The sequence below is a fragment of the Aquarana catesbeiana genome, linkage group LG11, assembly GCF_042186555.1.
Source record: "Aquarana catesbeiana isolate 2022-GZ linkage group LG11, ASM4218655v1, whole genome shotgun sequence".
NCBI lineage: Eukaryota > Metazoa > Chordata > Amphibia > Anura > Ranidae > Aquarana > Aquarana catesbeiana.
Window position 1 is genome coordinate 271768321 of NC_133334.1, and position 15724 is coordinate 271784044.

The 15724-nt window shown below is 45.5% G+C and overlaps 1 protein-coding gene across 2 annotated transcripts in view; it reads left to right on the forward strand.

Annotated features, from left to right (window-relative positions):
* ZNF507 (zinc finger protein 507) overlaps positions 1-15724 on the forward strand; it is a 42531-nt gene that overhangs the window by 17907 nt on the left and 8900 nt on the right. For both annotated transcript variants that reach the window (XM_073605827.1, XM_073605828.1), the window contains exons 2-3: positions 6589-8492; positions 14263-14380. In XM_073605827.1, coding sequence (XP_073461928.1) covers positions 6594-8492; positions 14263-14380 — 2017 coding nt within the window. In that variant the 5' untranslated portion in view covers positions 6589-6593. The remainder of the gene's footprint in view (positions 1-6588; positions 8493-14262; positions 14381-15724) is intronic.

Sequence of the window (15724 nt, forward strand, 5' to 3'; positions counted from 1 at the left end):
AGCCGTTTTTGTGTTTTTTGCAGACGTTTAAAAAAATCATTTTAGATTACATAAACCCCCCCCCCCAAACATTATATATTTTCTAAAAGCGGACGCCCTAGGGATTAAAATAGCGGTAGTTTCAACCCACTTATTTTTATGTCACACGATTATTACCACAAAGGTCTAGGAAACACAGTTTCAATTAAAAAAAACCCCAAAAAACTCCATTAAGGCTACTTTCACACTGGGGCGGGGGTGCGTTTAGCGGTGCCACTAGTTTTACCAGCGCTTTGCCATAGTTTTAGTAGCGCTTTGCGGCCGCTAGCGGGGGCGCTTTTAACCCCAGCTAGCGGCCGAAGAAAGGGTTAAAAGCGCCCGTGTTTGGGCGCTGCCGAAGCGCTTTGCATTTAGCACTGAAATGAATGGGAGGCGGTTTACAGGCGCTGTTTCTAGCGCTAAAATGCCTGAAAACCGCCTCAGTGTGAAAGGGGTCTAAAAATTTTGATAATTGTAAGCACCCCTATCAGTGGTAAATGGTTGGTCTCATCCCTGTGACCGCTGCATCTGCCAGAGAGCTTGTTCTTTTGACCAGGTGAAAATAAAGGAAAGAAAACAAATGCAGCAATTGCATCTAAGAATTGGTAAGCTGTGCTATGTTTGCTTTTGGGGTGTAGCCCCAGTTCACACCGGACCCTATTGTCAACAATGGCACTGTTCAACTCGGTGCGACGCCGGCTTTGCGGTGCCGCACCGATTTGAAAAAGTAGTTCCTGCACTATTGGCGATTTCGGGTGCGACTCGCATAGACGGCTGTGCATGAAGCTGCACAGATGTCTTCCAAGTTGAACTGACGTGTGGCTTTCACATTGTGCCATTTCAGATGAAGTTGCACAATTTTCAAAGCCGCGTTCAATGTGAACCAGGGCTTAAAGTGATTTGTACACGTTCGTTCAAAAACAAAAAAAATAACAAACATGCCTATACTTACCTGCTCTGTGCACTCGTTTTGCACAGAGCAGCTCTGATCCTTTTCTTCTGGGGTCCCTTGCTGGTGCTCCAGGCCCCTCCTCTTCATCTGGTGCCTCCACGGAAAGCCACTTACCATGGGGCGCACCCAATGCGGACTCGCTCCCGATTCCCACTGCTGCGTCCATTGACTCAGGCGGTGGGACTCGGCCCTCCCCCCCCCGTGTCACAGCTTTTGATTGACAGCAGCAGGAGCCAATGGCTTCCGCTGCTATCAATTTGTCCAATCGGGAAAACGACAACGTCTGAAGCCGCTGCGCTCGTGCACATCGCTGGATAGGGCTTGAGTAAGAAAGAGGTAAGAGTGGGGGGGCCTGCAGTGCAGAAGGTTTGTCACCTTAATGCATAGAATAGAATGAATTAAGGTGACAAACCTTGATGTCGCTTTAAACGAAATAAATGTAGAATTGGGTCTTGAAAGCAGTTGTTGCCCCACAGCTGCAATGACAACCACAGAAGAAGTGTCTGAGAACAAAAGTGCCCACAAAGCTTTCCTCCATAGCGGCTCTGTGATTGGGGGACGGTGTAAAATGTTGCTATGACTTCCTCAGAAGAATTCTTATAAATGAGATCTCGGCCTCCATTACTGGAGTGAGCACCCGGAGCCCCTCCCTCTGATCGCCACTACAGCTGTGGAAGCCTTTTAAGGAATTAACATTCCAGGAGGTGATAAGCAGCCTGGGCCTGACCTCCAGCCAACCTCACATACCACAGTATTGTTGGTGGTTGCTGCACTGTGGTTACTACAGCCAGGAAAAGAGGAACAACTTTCTTAATAATAAGTTTCTTTCCGTTTCCCTAATATTTAAGAGTAACAGATCTACCGGCATTGCTTCTGCTTTAATGGTGCTGAACGGCTAGTACAAAGAATAGAAATGCTTCGGGGCTTATGCAGATAAGTAGCTGATAAACGCAGCAGAAGCAGCACAGTGGTTAGCACTTCCGTCTGATAGCACTGGGGTCAGGTTCGAATCCCAACCACGGCACTACCTGCATGGAGTTTGCATGTTCTCCCTGTGCCTGTGTTTGTTTCCTCCAGGGTTGTCCTGATACCGATACTAGTATTGGTATCGGCACCGACACCGAGCATTTGCCCAAGTACTTGTACTCGGGCAAATGCTCCCGATGCTTCCGCCGATACCTTGACAGTCAGCGGTGATCGCCGCGTGGGGGAGTTACAAGCTTCTCCCCCGCGGCTTTCAGCTGCTTAGTGACATACACCGGTGATCGATGCTTGTAACTCCCCCACACGCGATCACCGCTGACTGTCACCGCATCCTCCTCCATCGCTCCTCTGTCCCCCTCCGCTCCTCTGTCCCCCTCCGCTCCTCTGTCCCCCTCCGCTCCTCTGTCCCCCTCCGCTCCGCTGTCCCCCTCCGCTCCGCTGTCCCCCTCCGCTCCGCTGTCCCCCTCCGCTCCGCTGTCCCCCTCCGCTCCGCTGTCCCCCTCCGCTCCGCTGTCCCCCTCTCTTCCGCTGTCCCCCTCTCTCTGTCCCCCTTCTGTTTGTTTCCTCTAGGGTTGTCCTGATACCGATACTAGTATTGGTATCGGCCCCGAACCTGAGCATTTGCCCAAGTAATTGTACTCGGGCAAATGCTCCCGAGGCTTCTGCCGATACCTTGACAGTCAGCGGTGATCGCTGCTTGGGGGGGTTACAAGCTTCTCCCCCCGCGGCTTTCAGCTGCTTAGTGACATACAGCGGTGATCGATGCTTGTAACTCCCCCACACGCGATCACCGCTGACTGTCACCGCATCCTCCTCTGTCCCCCTCCGTTCCTCTGTCCCCCTCCGTTCCTCTGTCCCCCTCCGTTCCTCTGTCCCCCCCCGTTCCGCTGTCCCCCTCCGTTCCGCTGTCCCCATGTCCTCCTTTGTGAATGGACAGAGTCAGCTGACTCTGTCCATTCACATAACTGAAACATTGTAACCTCCTGTGATTACGATGTCTCAGTTTATGAATGAAGAGGAGCCGCTGTCTTCTCTCCATTAATTCTCAGTGCAACACTGTCACGTGACATTAAAAAAAAGTATCGGTAATCTGTATCGGCGAGTACTTGGAAAAAAAGTATCGGTACTTGTACTCCGTCCTAAAAAAGTGATATTGGGACAAACCTAGTTTCCTCCCACACTCCATGCTGGTAGGTCAGTTGGCTCCTGTCTAGAATTAGGTTCTTATCTTTGTGGTTGAGTTTTTCAGGCATGTTTTGCGGTACGTTTTGCATTTTTAAACCCACGTTTTTGATGCATTTTTCATGCATTTTGCGCATTTTTTTTTTTTATGTCCCTTTTTTATGTTTTTATGTCCCTGTAAAAACACTGTACGTAGCTGGTTGCTAGTTACTGACCTGGGAAGCTGGCTGTCATATCCTTAACAACTGGCAGAGCCCTCCGCCCAAAAGCACCCTCCCTGGGGGACCCCACACTTTATTTTTTCTTAGTTTGACATGGGGTTCACCTCCAAATCCATACCAGACCCAAAGGGCCTGGTATGGATATGGAGGGGGAGCCCACGCCGTTTTTTTTGTTTTCACAAATTTTTGAACTGACTCATCGGTTGTTAAGGATGCGGTGGCCGGCTTCTTGGCCTGCTTCTTAGCAACCAGCTATATACAGTGTTTTTAAAGGGGGGGGGGGGAACAGAGACTGCAAAAAATTTTTTAACCGACTCATCGGTTGTTAAGGATGCGGCGGCCGGCTTCCTGGCCTGCTCCTTAGCAACCAGCTATATACAGTGTTTTTAAAGGAGGAAGAAAAATCAAACACTGCAAAATGCATTTAAAACGCATTAAAAACACAACACTTGCATTTCTGGTTCTACTCTATTGACCCCACTGGCCAATCAAAAGGCCAACAACCGGGCGGCTGGAAGTAGCTGGAGGGTGGTGGGTGTGGGGGGTGGGGTGAAGTATGAGACTCGCACACCTCCCTCCACATGACATGACTGGTGTTTGGCTGCTCAGGTTGTCTTGTGGATGATACATGTAAGGTTGCCATTTAGAACCTTTGTGCAGGCTGGTTGTGGTCCCTGAGTTTGTCTAAATGCAAAATATCCTTGTTTGCCCAGAGCCACCTCTCTGGTAGCATTTGTTCAATAGCAAATACATGAAGAGGTCACGTCTTCCTTGCAAAGTTTACTTTGTGTTTTTTGTTCTCACGTGAAGCACTGATCTGTGACTGCACTCCATACCCACGTGCTGGAGGAACCGTACCTGACACGTTCATTGACCTGTAGCCTACAATTACTTGTATGCGGTTTGTTTTCTTTTCTGCTCAGTTGAGTAAATCATTTAAGGAAGCTGAGATAAAAAAAAAAAAGTTCATGCTTTTAGGGAGTATATTTCACAATTACCGATCGACTGATTCCTGGAATGCTGCATCCTCGACTGAATAGAGCTAGATACAAGAAAGTAATTCATCCTTAGAAAGTGACAGATTGATATATATATATATATATATATATATATATATATATATATATATCTCTATCAATCAATCTATATCTATATGTGTTAATATAATATTGTAAAACCTTGGATTGTGAGTAACTTGGTCTGAGAGTGATTTGCAAGACGAGCAATTTTTATTTTTTTTATAAATTCTGCCTTGATATACAAGTAGCCTCAAGTCACAACGGAGTATAAAGGAGAAGAGAGATGCCTCCTAAGTGTAGCAATATGGTTACATTTAATGAAGGTACAACATTTAGCAACTCACATGGTTGATGGTTAAAAGAGGCACATCTAAGTATGGAGGCATCCGGGGTAAAGCTGTCCACATAGACCATCCCCCGCACCACCATTGGCGTCGTCCCTTCCACCCTGCGTGTCAAGCCTCGCTTTCAGATCGCTCTACTGCAGGGTAGTCTTCCCGGTCACAATTGCAGACTGACAGCGGTGAGAGCCGGCGGTGCGGGGGATGGTCTATGTGGACAGCTTTACCCCGGATGCCTGCATACTTAGATGTGCCTCTTTTAATCATCAACCATGTGAGTTGCTAAATGTTCTATTTTCATTAAATATAACCATATTGCTACACTAAGTGCCGGTTCACACAGGGGCGACCTGTTCTGTACTATGGAACCGTTCTAATAGGAGCGACTCAAAGGGGTTGTAAAGGCTCGTGTTTTTTCACCTTAATGCATCCTGAAAAAACAACTTGCAGTCACCAGCCCCCCAGCCCCCCCCCCCGTTGTACTTACCTGAGCCCTGAATTTCCATTGGCGCGTCCCCGCCGCCCCTCTCTCCACGGGTTCCCGACTCTGGATTGGATACATTGATAGCAGCGCAGCCATTGGCTCCCGCTGCTGTCAATCAAATCCAGTGACGCGGGGGGCGGGGCCGAGTCCTGCATTCGGCCTCTATGGACGCCAAATGCTGGACTCGGGAGCGCGCCTGCAAGGTAACCCCCCTCGGGAGAGCGCTTCTCCTAGGGGGTCATCTGATGTGGGGAGGAGCCGCCGAGGGACCCCAGAAATGAATGTTCGGGGCCACTCTGTGCAAAAAGAGCTGCACAGTGGAGGTACGTATGACATGTTTGTTATTTAAAAAAAAATTAAAAACAATCCTTTAATATCACATCAAGCTCTGACTTAGAAAAAAGTTCCTGTACTACTTTAGGACGACTTGCATTGACCTCTATACAGAAGTCATTTTGCAAACCACCGCTGAAGTCGTGTGCAGATCACCTTGCATAGTAGCGCTGTAAGTCAGGTTGGCCCTGTGTGAACCGGCACTGAGAGGCGCCTCTCTTCTCTTTTATACTCTGGAGCTCCTGTTGGATTTTGCTTCTAATCCCCTTGTGGAGGCTATTTCTGGAGGGACATTTTATGGTTACACAACCTATCACATTGCTAGAATCGTTTTATATGGACTATAAACTGAAGGACTTATGAATGAATAAATAAATGGTTGTGGAACGAATTATCTGAGTTTCCTTTATTTCTTATGGGGAAATTCGCTTTGATATAAAAGTGCTTTGGATTACAAACATGTTTCCGGAACGAATTGCTCACAATCCAAGGTTTTACTCTCTATCTCTCTATCTCTCTCTCTCTCTATCTCTCTCTCTCTCTCTCTATCTCTCTCTCTCTCTCTCTATCTCTCTCTCTCTCTCTCTATCTCTCTCTTATCTCTCTATCTCTCTCTTATCTCTCTATCTCTCTCTTATCTCTCTCATCTCTCTTATCTCTCTCATCTCTCTTATCTCTCTCATCTCTCTCATCTCTCTCATCTCTCTCATCTCTCTTATCTCTCTATCTATATAAATTTTGCTGGAGGTAGCCGGGTGTAAATTTACACAAGTCTGTTTACATCCAGCTGCCCATAGAGAGGAGAATGGAGGGTCCGGATGAAAAACGGACAGTCGGACCTTTTCTGTGAAAGAGGCCTTAGAACTTTTTAAATTCTACACAAACAAGCATATAGATACCACCTGGTCTGTACTGGCCATTGAGAGAGAGAGAATTGCCTCTCCTTATTCAGAAGAAAACCTGATCAGGTGTCTGTAAAGATTGACTTTTATATTTGTTTTGCCCTCTTCAGTAAATAACTTTTTTTTTTTTTTTTTCTTTCGTTTATTTTTAGGTGTGATGGAAAATAAGGAAAGTGGGATTCAGATGTCAAACGTGGATGTTAGTTCAGACGATCGGGTGACTCCATACCCGATCCATACCAAGCCAGAGATGAAACCGAAGTGTAACGACCCTTTGATTAGCGTGATCCAGAAGCTGACCGCCATGGTAAAGGGCGAGGAGACCGCTAGGAGTCTCGAAGGGAAAAAGCGTTCCTACCCAGTAGAAGAGGAAGAAGTGCAGTCGGTGTCCAAAATGGCTGACCTAGCTGAAGTCGGCTCCAAGAGGGTCAAGGAGGTGACTACAACCAACACGGTGGAGAGCCCTACACCGAGCAGCAGGAAAGTCATGTTCTACCAGTGCAGCCTTTGCAAGTTTGTGTCTCCTTCTTTTGAAACGCTCGCAGCCCACGTGAAAAGCCACGGACAGCAGAATGAAATAATCTTAATGTGCTCAGAGTGCCACATGACTTTTAAATCGCACAGCGAGCTGGAAGCTCACATTAAAATGCACTGTGAAATGGAGGTGGCTGCACCTTCGCAGGGTAAAGACCAGCCACAAGAAGACAAGCCACTCAGTCCAAAAGCCCTCGAGCCAGCGAGAAAAAAATGGTACGCCTACGAAGCTTACGGGCTTTACCGCTGCCTGATCTGTCGCTATACCTGCGGCCAACAGCGAATGTTGAAAACGCACGCTTGGAAGCACGCCGGGGAGGTGGACTGCTCCTACCCCATATTTGAGGAAGAGAACGAGTCTGCCAGCTTACCGGATTCCACCGTTGCGCACACGCCGCAAGGAAGCGAGTCGGTGCTGTCCGAAAACGCTGACCTCCAACAGCATGAGCAGAGCTCCGCTGCTCAGGAACAAAGCGTGGTGCCAAAAGACGTTCCAATAAAGGACGCGGAAACGCTAAGCCAATCGGCCACTCCAGCTCCCTTGACGGAAGTGGTTGTGGTCGACGATGCCACTCCAGAGACCGATCAGGACAGCTTGCTGAGAGAAAGCCTGCTCTCGTCCGCTCAGAAAATAATCAGCTGTAGCCAAAACACAAAGGGCCACGTGAATGTTATTGTGGAACGCCTGCCAAGTGCCGAGGAAAACGGTTCCCCCAAACCTTTTCTGTTAAATGCAGACGCTGAAGTCAAAAAGAAACTCGATTCCCACCTCGGCGCGCCTGTCGAGCTTGAGAACGTGGTAGAAAGCGAAGAAATTATTATCGGGTGGAGTAACCCCGGGAAGAACAGCTCGGATTTTGGAGTGTCTGATGAGAATTCACCTCCAGTCCGGCGGAGGACAAACTCGGAGTGTTTGAGGCTCCATTCGTTGGCTGCTGAGGCACTGGTGACCATGCCTATCCAAATAGTGGAATGCCCCAAATCCAGCCTACGGCTTATCCACGATCCAGATCCCGTTGATCCAGACACCGGGCAGGGCGACGGCGACCGGATCCATGGCACTTGTCCCAAGGTGGAATCCTCCAAGGTCCCCGAAGAGCTAAACCAGAAAAGTGAGCTGACCCAGACCCCAATGAAAGCGGGGATCAGCACGTCTTTACTGAAAGTGATTGAGAAACTAAGGGAAAGGACTGATCAGAATGCCACAGATGACGACATTCTCAAAGAGTTGCAGGACAATGCCCAGAGCGAGAACGCCAGCGACCTCGGCTCCGGCAACGGCCTTGTGGAGTACTTGCCTCGCGCTGAACGCCCTTACCGATGCCGCCTGTGCCATTACACCAGTGACAATAAAGGTTACATTAAGCAGCACTTACGTGTTCACCGGCAGAGACAGCCCTACCAGTGCCCGATTTGCGACCACATAGCAGAAAACAGCGGCGACCTGGAGAACCACATGATCAACCATTGCAAGGCGATCAAATACGAGTGCAAGAATTGTAATGAATCCTTTTATTACAAGGTAGATATCTTTTTGTGGCGACTACTCGCTCTGGGGTGCTTTTTAAAATAAATAAACGGTATGTGGTTTTTAAGATAACCAGTATATATCAAAATAAAAAAAAGTCCAGCATTTGGCTTTGGCCTTTCCTCAAAGGCTGCTTTCACACCGAGGCGTCGGCGGTAAAGCGCCGCTATTTTTAGATGTGCTTTACCGTAGTTTTTGCGGAGGTTTTCGGCCGCTAGCGGGGCGCTTTTAACCCCCCGCTAGCGGCTGAAAGAGGGTTAAGATGACCCGCAAAGCGCCACTGCAGCGGCGGTTTGGCGGCGCTGCCCATTCATTTCAATGGGCAGGGGTGCTTTAGGAGCGGTGTATTCACCGCTCCAAAGATGCTGCTTGCAGGAGTTTTTTCAACATCCTGGCAGCACATCGCCTCAGTGTGAAAGCACTCGGGCTTTCACACTGGGGTGGCAGGGGAGATGTTTTTCAGGTGCTTTACAGGCGCTATTTTTTTGCCCAAAAGTGTCTGTGAAAAAAAAAAAAAAAAAAAAAAAAATGCCTCAGTGTGAAAGTCTTCTTGTACATGAATCATACAAAAAATCCTGCATCCCTTGTCATCCTTCTAGTATGAATTGTCTAGGATTCTCTCTTTCAACCACTAGATGGTGCTGTGCATAAAATGAGTATATGACAAGCAGTAGAAGACCCTGTAACAGATGCTGAGGATACCAAATTTTCCAGAACTTACCTTGTTCTCCCTGCAGTATTGCATTGAGTTATAGACTGACAGCTGTTTCCTTAGGAAACTTTTGCATTCTCTGCACAATTTTTTATAGTGGTTCTAAAGGCTGAACTTTGTCTTAAAAGAGATGTATGGGAATTTTAAAATTTTTTTTTTTTGTATATTCATGCTTACCTGGGTGGCTGCAGCATCTGTCCCCCACCGACTCTAACACTGAGAACCGAGCGGTCAAACAATGCTGATCAGTTCTCAGGGCTCCCTGAGCAGAGAGCTGGTGACTGTTAGTCACCGCTCTCTGCTCACCCCCCCCCCCCCCCTCGCTCACTGGAGTGCTGGGCTGTAGAGGGGGTGGGAGCGGCTGGTTCGGGCCCTGAGCGGCTCGCTGAGAGGCTGAGCCGGATGGCGGTCCAGGCATGTGGGCGGATCCGGACCATTTTCAGCCAACTCGCTGCTGAAAACAGGTCACAGGAGTGCGGAACGATCTGCACTCTTCTGATCCACAGGGGGGAAGTACAGCCAAACGAGCTTTGGCAGTACTTCTCTTTTTATTGCATTCTCTGTATTAAAGTGTAAGTACTACACTGTTTAATCTACAACTGCCGTGATGCTGCACATGTGATCAGTTATGACACCAGCCATTGGATGGTTTGACAGTTTGGTTGAGAGCACAACCAATGGGAGTGTTACATTTCCGGCACATTGCGGAAATAAAACTGTTTTATGGATGGGTTTACTTCCGCTTTACGTTAAAAAAAAAAAGAAAAAAAAAAAACCTTCTGTGTGCAGCACCCCCCTTATATTTAGCTGAGTCCGATCTCGATCCAGTGCTGTGTTCATCTGCAGCGGCTCGGTTCTCTCGCAACTCACAGAGGCAGCAACAGGAGCCATCTGCAAAAAAGTGTCATTTGGGGTCAGATTTGTCCGCCGCAATGTCGCAGTCCTGCTAAAAATCGCAGATCGCCACCATTACCAGGAAAAAAAAAAAAAAAAAGTCCCTAACTCTATCCCATAGTTTGTAGACGTGATGACTTTTGTACAAACCAATCAAAACTGATTTTTTTATATTTTATTTTGGCTATGTATTGTAGCAAAAAGTAAAAAAAAACATTTTTAATTTTTTTTTTCAAAATTGTCGCTTTTTGTTCATAGCGCAAAAAAAAAAAACCGAGGTGATCAAATACCACCAAAAGAAAGCACTGATCACTGTATTAGTGTCACTTGGGGTCAGATTTGTCGGTCCGCAATGTCGCAGTCCCGCTAAAAATCGCTGATCGTCGCCATTACTAGTAAAAAAAATGAAAAGTCCATAAATCTATCCCATAGTTTGGTTTACGCAAAAGTTACAGCTTCTACAATCAGATTTTATTTTTTTTTTATAAAAATTTGTAGAAGAATGAATGAAAAAAATAAAAAATAAAATATATATATATAATATATAAATATATATACATCGGCCTAAACTGATGAAGAATTTTTTTTTTTTTATTAACTATGTATTCTAGCAGAAAGTAAAAAACATTTTTTTGTTCAAAATTGTCGGCCTTATTTTGTTTATAGCGCAAAAAAAAAAAATTTAATTAAAAACCAGGTTATCAAATACCAAAAAAAAAGGGAAAAAAAAGGATGTAAATTTTATTTGGGTACAGCGTCGCACGACCGCGTAATTGTCAGTTAAAGTAACGCAGTGCCGTATCGCAAAAGTGACCTGGTCATTAGGGGGGGTAAATCTTCCGGGGCTGAAGTGGTTAAAGGGATAGTTCACCTTTTACCACAAAACTGCCTATGCAGATAAGGGGCATCTGTAGATAAAAGCAAACTGTGCAGCTCTGACTAAAGTTGTATAAAGCCCTTGCTATAGGTGTAGATCATTTACATACCTTTATGAAGCCTGACTGGAATACTCTTAGGACGTTGCTAAGTGAGGCCTAGTCATTACTGCTCACCTCCTCCATCACAGGAGGGAGATCTCAAATGCCAAACTCATAGTTACTGTATCGGGGGGAGAGAGCGCATGTGAGGGGATTTGAATTCGAGAGAGCGCTCCCTCCTGTGATGGAGGAGGTGAGCAGTAATGACTAGGCCTCACTTATAAACATCCTAGGAGTATTCCAGTCAGGCTTCATCAGGTATGTAAATGGCCTACACCTATAACAAAGGCTTTATTCAACTTTAGTCAGAGCTGCACAGTTTGTTTTAATCTTCAAACATCCCTTACCTGCACAGGCAGGCTTTTTGTAAAGATGAACTATCCTTTTAAAGGAGAAGTACGGGGAAAGCTCGTTTGGCTGTACTTCTCCTCCTGTGGATCAGTGGAGTGCAGTTCGTTCAGCACTCCTGTGACCCGTTTGCAGCAAACAGCAGGCTGAAGCCCGCTGTCGGCTGACTTTACAGTGCCGGTCCAAGTGTTCGGGTAAGAGCGCAACAATGAAATTTGGGATCCACCCACATGCCTGGACCGGCTCCGCCTCTCAGCGAGCCCCTGAGAGCCTGGGCCGGGCCCCCCCTGCCCCCTCCGCAGCCCAGCACTCCAGCGTGGGGAAGGGGGGCAAAGCAGAGAGCGATGACTGACAGTCAGCAGCTCTCTGCTCAGGGAGATGCGAGAACCGAGCGATCGCCGGTGGTTAATCTCTCGGTTCTCGGTATCGGGCATCAGCGGACAGATGCAACATCCACCTAGGTAAGTTTGATTCTTAAAAAAACAAAAAAAAAACCCATACATCTCTTTTTAAAGCGAAGCTCCACATTAAAGGGGAAGCTCTGCTTGTTCTTAACCTCCCTCCACTGCCACTTTTTTTGGGGGGGGGGGGGTTCCTGGTTTTGCCCAGACTGGAACTCCTCTTGAAACCTGAAAGAACAGGGGAAAGCACATCAGCATAGTGTAGCAATCTTCTTGATTATGATTGTAAAACGCACACAGGGGGCGGCATATGTGCCTGTGAACAACTGCGATATGAGCTGTCATTGGACAGCTCAGATCAGACCGGTTATGGTGCACAGAGCCATGTTGTACCTTTTTGTGATCCATGGAAAGCCGAACGTGGCCATCGCAAGTGTAAACGCCAGCAAACCTTTATCCCAATCACAAATGACGAACTTCCCCCTCTGTCATTGTCAATAGGCTGAACAATTGTAAACACAGCAGGAAGGAAGATCGGCAGATTGGAGGGGGGGGGGGGGGGAGTGCCCCTGACCACCAAAATAATTAGTAATTTTTTAAAATTATGATTACTGCTAAAAAAAAAATAAATAAAAAAAAAAAAAAAAAATTATATATATATATATATATATATATATATATATATATATATATATATATATATAATCTTTCTCAATCGGCGGGATTTGCAACACCCGCAAGCAAAATGGGAAAGCGCCACAAACTCCCCGTTGTGTTTGTTGGCAAAAATAGGGTTAAAACAGGCAGAGGAGACGTCACATTGCTTCCTTGCCACCTGTCAGTAGCCTCTGATGTGCGATCAGAACACGGATCGGACTTCAGAGGAAAGGGAGTTTTAGGCGCACCTCTAACTCTACTTTTATAGTATTTTTGGTGCTGCAAATGTCAGAGCGAGAGCAATAATTGTAGCACCAGACCTCCTATGTAACTCTATACTGGTAACCTTTAAAGGCTTTTAAAGTGTTGCCTATGGAGCTTTTTAGGTACCGTAGTTTGGCGTCATTCCACGGGCGTACACCGTTTAAAAGCATGACATGTTTGGTATCTATTTACTCGATGTAACACCATCTTTTATATTTTACCAGTCAGTTGGGTATGATATTGTGGTTTTGTACTTTAACATTCATTAATCACTTGCTGACCGCCCTATGGCAGTTTTACTGGGTACAGCGTCACACGACTGCGCAATTGTCAGTTAAAGGAACGCAGTGCCGTATTGCAAAAAATGCAAAAAATTTTTTTTTTTTTTTTTTTTTTTTTTAATTGAAAAACCGCTGTGCCAATACCATGCGACATAAAAATATGCAGCACCCACCATTTTATTAAAGAGCCTTTGCTTAAAAAAAATATATAATGTTTTGAGGGTTCTAAGTACGGTAGTTTTCTAGCAAAAAAAAAAAAAATGCAGATTTTTGCATGTAAGAAAAGAAATGTCAGTATTGGCACGGACTGGAACTCGTTAAAGGAAACAAACGTAGCCGCTACATTTATATGTTTAGATACTTTAACCTCTTGCCGACCACGCTATAAGCGAATGACGGCTACGGCGCGGGGGACTAGTTCTGGGAGGCCATCCTATGCTTCGCGCTCTGCGATTACAGTGTCTGGAGGACACTGCTGATCACAGATTGAGGTAAAGAGCCAATCAGCGGCTCTTTACCACGTGATCAGCTGTGTCCAATCACAGCTGATCACGGATGTAAACAGAAGTCGGTTATCGGCATTCCTTTCCTCATGCTGACAGCAAAAGGAGAAGAGAGCCGATAACCAGCTTCTCTAAAAGGGAAATGTACATTGATGATCGGTGTCCTGATTACCTGTGCAGTCCCATCTGTGCCGCCTCCTCGGAGCACATCGGTGAAGAACAACAATTACCTGTTTGAAAATTTTTACAACAAACTATGAAATCCGTTTTTTCTTTTTTTTTTCTTTTTTTAATTTTCGGTCTTTATCTGTTTATTTAGCAAACAATAAAAACCCCAGTGGTGATTTAATACCACCAAAAGAAAGCTCTATTTGTGTAGAAGGAAAAAAAATAAAAAGATAAGTGTCAAATGGGTGCAGTGTTGCATGACCGCACAATTGTCATTTAAAGTGTGACGGCGCTGAAAGCTGAAAATTGGCCTGGGCAGGAAGGGGGTAAAAGTGCTCTGTAGGCACGTGGTTAATGAGCCTTGTGTTTCCTATGGGGCATGGATACATAGCTGTAACATTCTAAATGCTACATCTATGTATGTTACCTGTTGAATGTTACAGCTAGCATGTAGCCGTGTCCTGAGTATATTTTTAATGACAACCTTGGTAGCCCAAATATTGTTTTCATATTTTTTTATTTTTTTCTATATGCTAATTAAATGTAACCTTTTTTACAGAGCCAGTTGAGGACTCATGAGAGAGAGCACCGGAAACTTCTAGACTCCGGATCTTCTGCCGGTGACGACACACAGCTCTGCACAGAGGAGACAGAAGAGAGCTATTCCCCGGAAGGTGGTATGTTATCTGAATTATTAACCAAAGGAGGTTTATTCTCCATAGAAGACAACATTACCACTGTGGAACCAAGTTGGCCTGAAGCTATCATAAAATTAATTGGTTCAGCTTTTAAGTGGTTGTAAATCTCAGACATAAAATATGAACAAAGCACATCCCTCTATAGTGTGTACTTGTCTCAATCCAGAGCACTAAGTGTCATTTCTGTCTGCTGCTTCCTCCTTCCTCTGCTATCTGCATGAGACACTTTATATAGTTACATAGTAGCTAAGGCTGAAAAAAGACAATAGTCCATCCAGTCCAACCTGTGTTGGTGTACGTGTGTCAGTGTCTATAATTATTTCCCACATCCCTGTATTTTGTGTTCTTTAAGATCTTTCAAGAGTCTTTTAAAAATATCCATACTCCCCGCTGACGCCACCAATTGTGGAAGAGAGTTCCACAACCTCATTGCTCTCACGGTGGAAAAACCCCCTTTGCAGTTTAAGATTAAACCGCTTCTCCTCCAATCTCATTGTGTGTGTGTGAAAAAAGGTGACAGGAGGGAGCTCCAGCACACAGCCTGTGATTGACCCACCATGTTGTTGGCAAAAAAATAATAAAGATTTGGTTTCCAATATACTGTATATTTGTATGATAATTTAAAAAAGTTTATTGATATTAATGATTTATTTTTACTCTGTATTCCAAAGGCTGTTTTTTTTTATTTTTTTTTATTTTGAACATGTGACCAGCAGCAGAGGACTAGAGGCTCCTCCTGCTTATGTTTCCCTGCAGACAGGCTGGGAAAGAGCTGGGTCATGTGACAGCTCTGTATATCGATTAGGAATTAAGGTACTTAGATTTTTTATTTTTATTTTTTTTAATATTAAAATAATTACAATGACATCATCCACATACAGAAATAGAAGGGACAATGTAAAACTGTGTGTGTTTAGTATCACCTTAGGGTCAGAAAGACTTCCCTTTTGCACCCACCTTTACAACTATTTCTCTGTAGAGATTGAATGTATCCCGATAGGTATTTTTTTTTTCTCCTCCCTCCTATGCACTTTTTAGCCTTGTATTCTTCATCTGGTAAACATATTGTTCAGAAGTGGTCCATTCCCACTGGGGGGTCAAGCTGTGTCCCGCCATAACCAGAAGCTTACTATTCAGTCAAAGGATTCACCAGGGGCGGACTGACAACTCATGGGGCCCCGGGGCAATAGGAGATTATGGGGCCATACAGTATACACACACACACACAGTATACAATCACACAGTATACACAGACATGTATACACAGACATGTTTCTATTGGCTGAGAAGATACTGGAGAGGTGGGGCAGTTATAATCTTGAG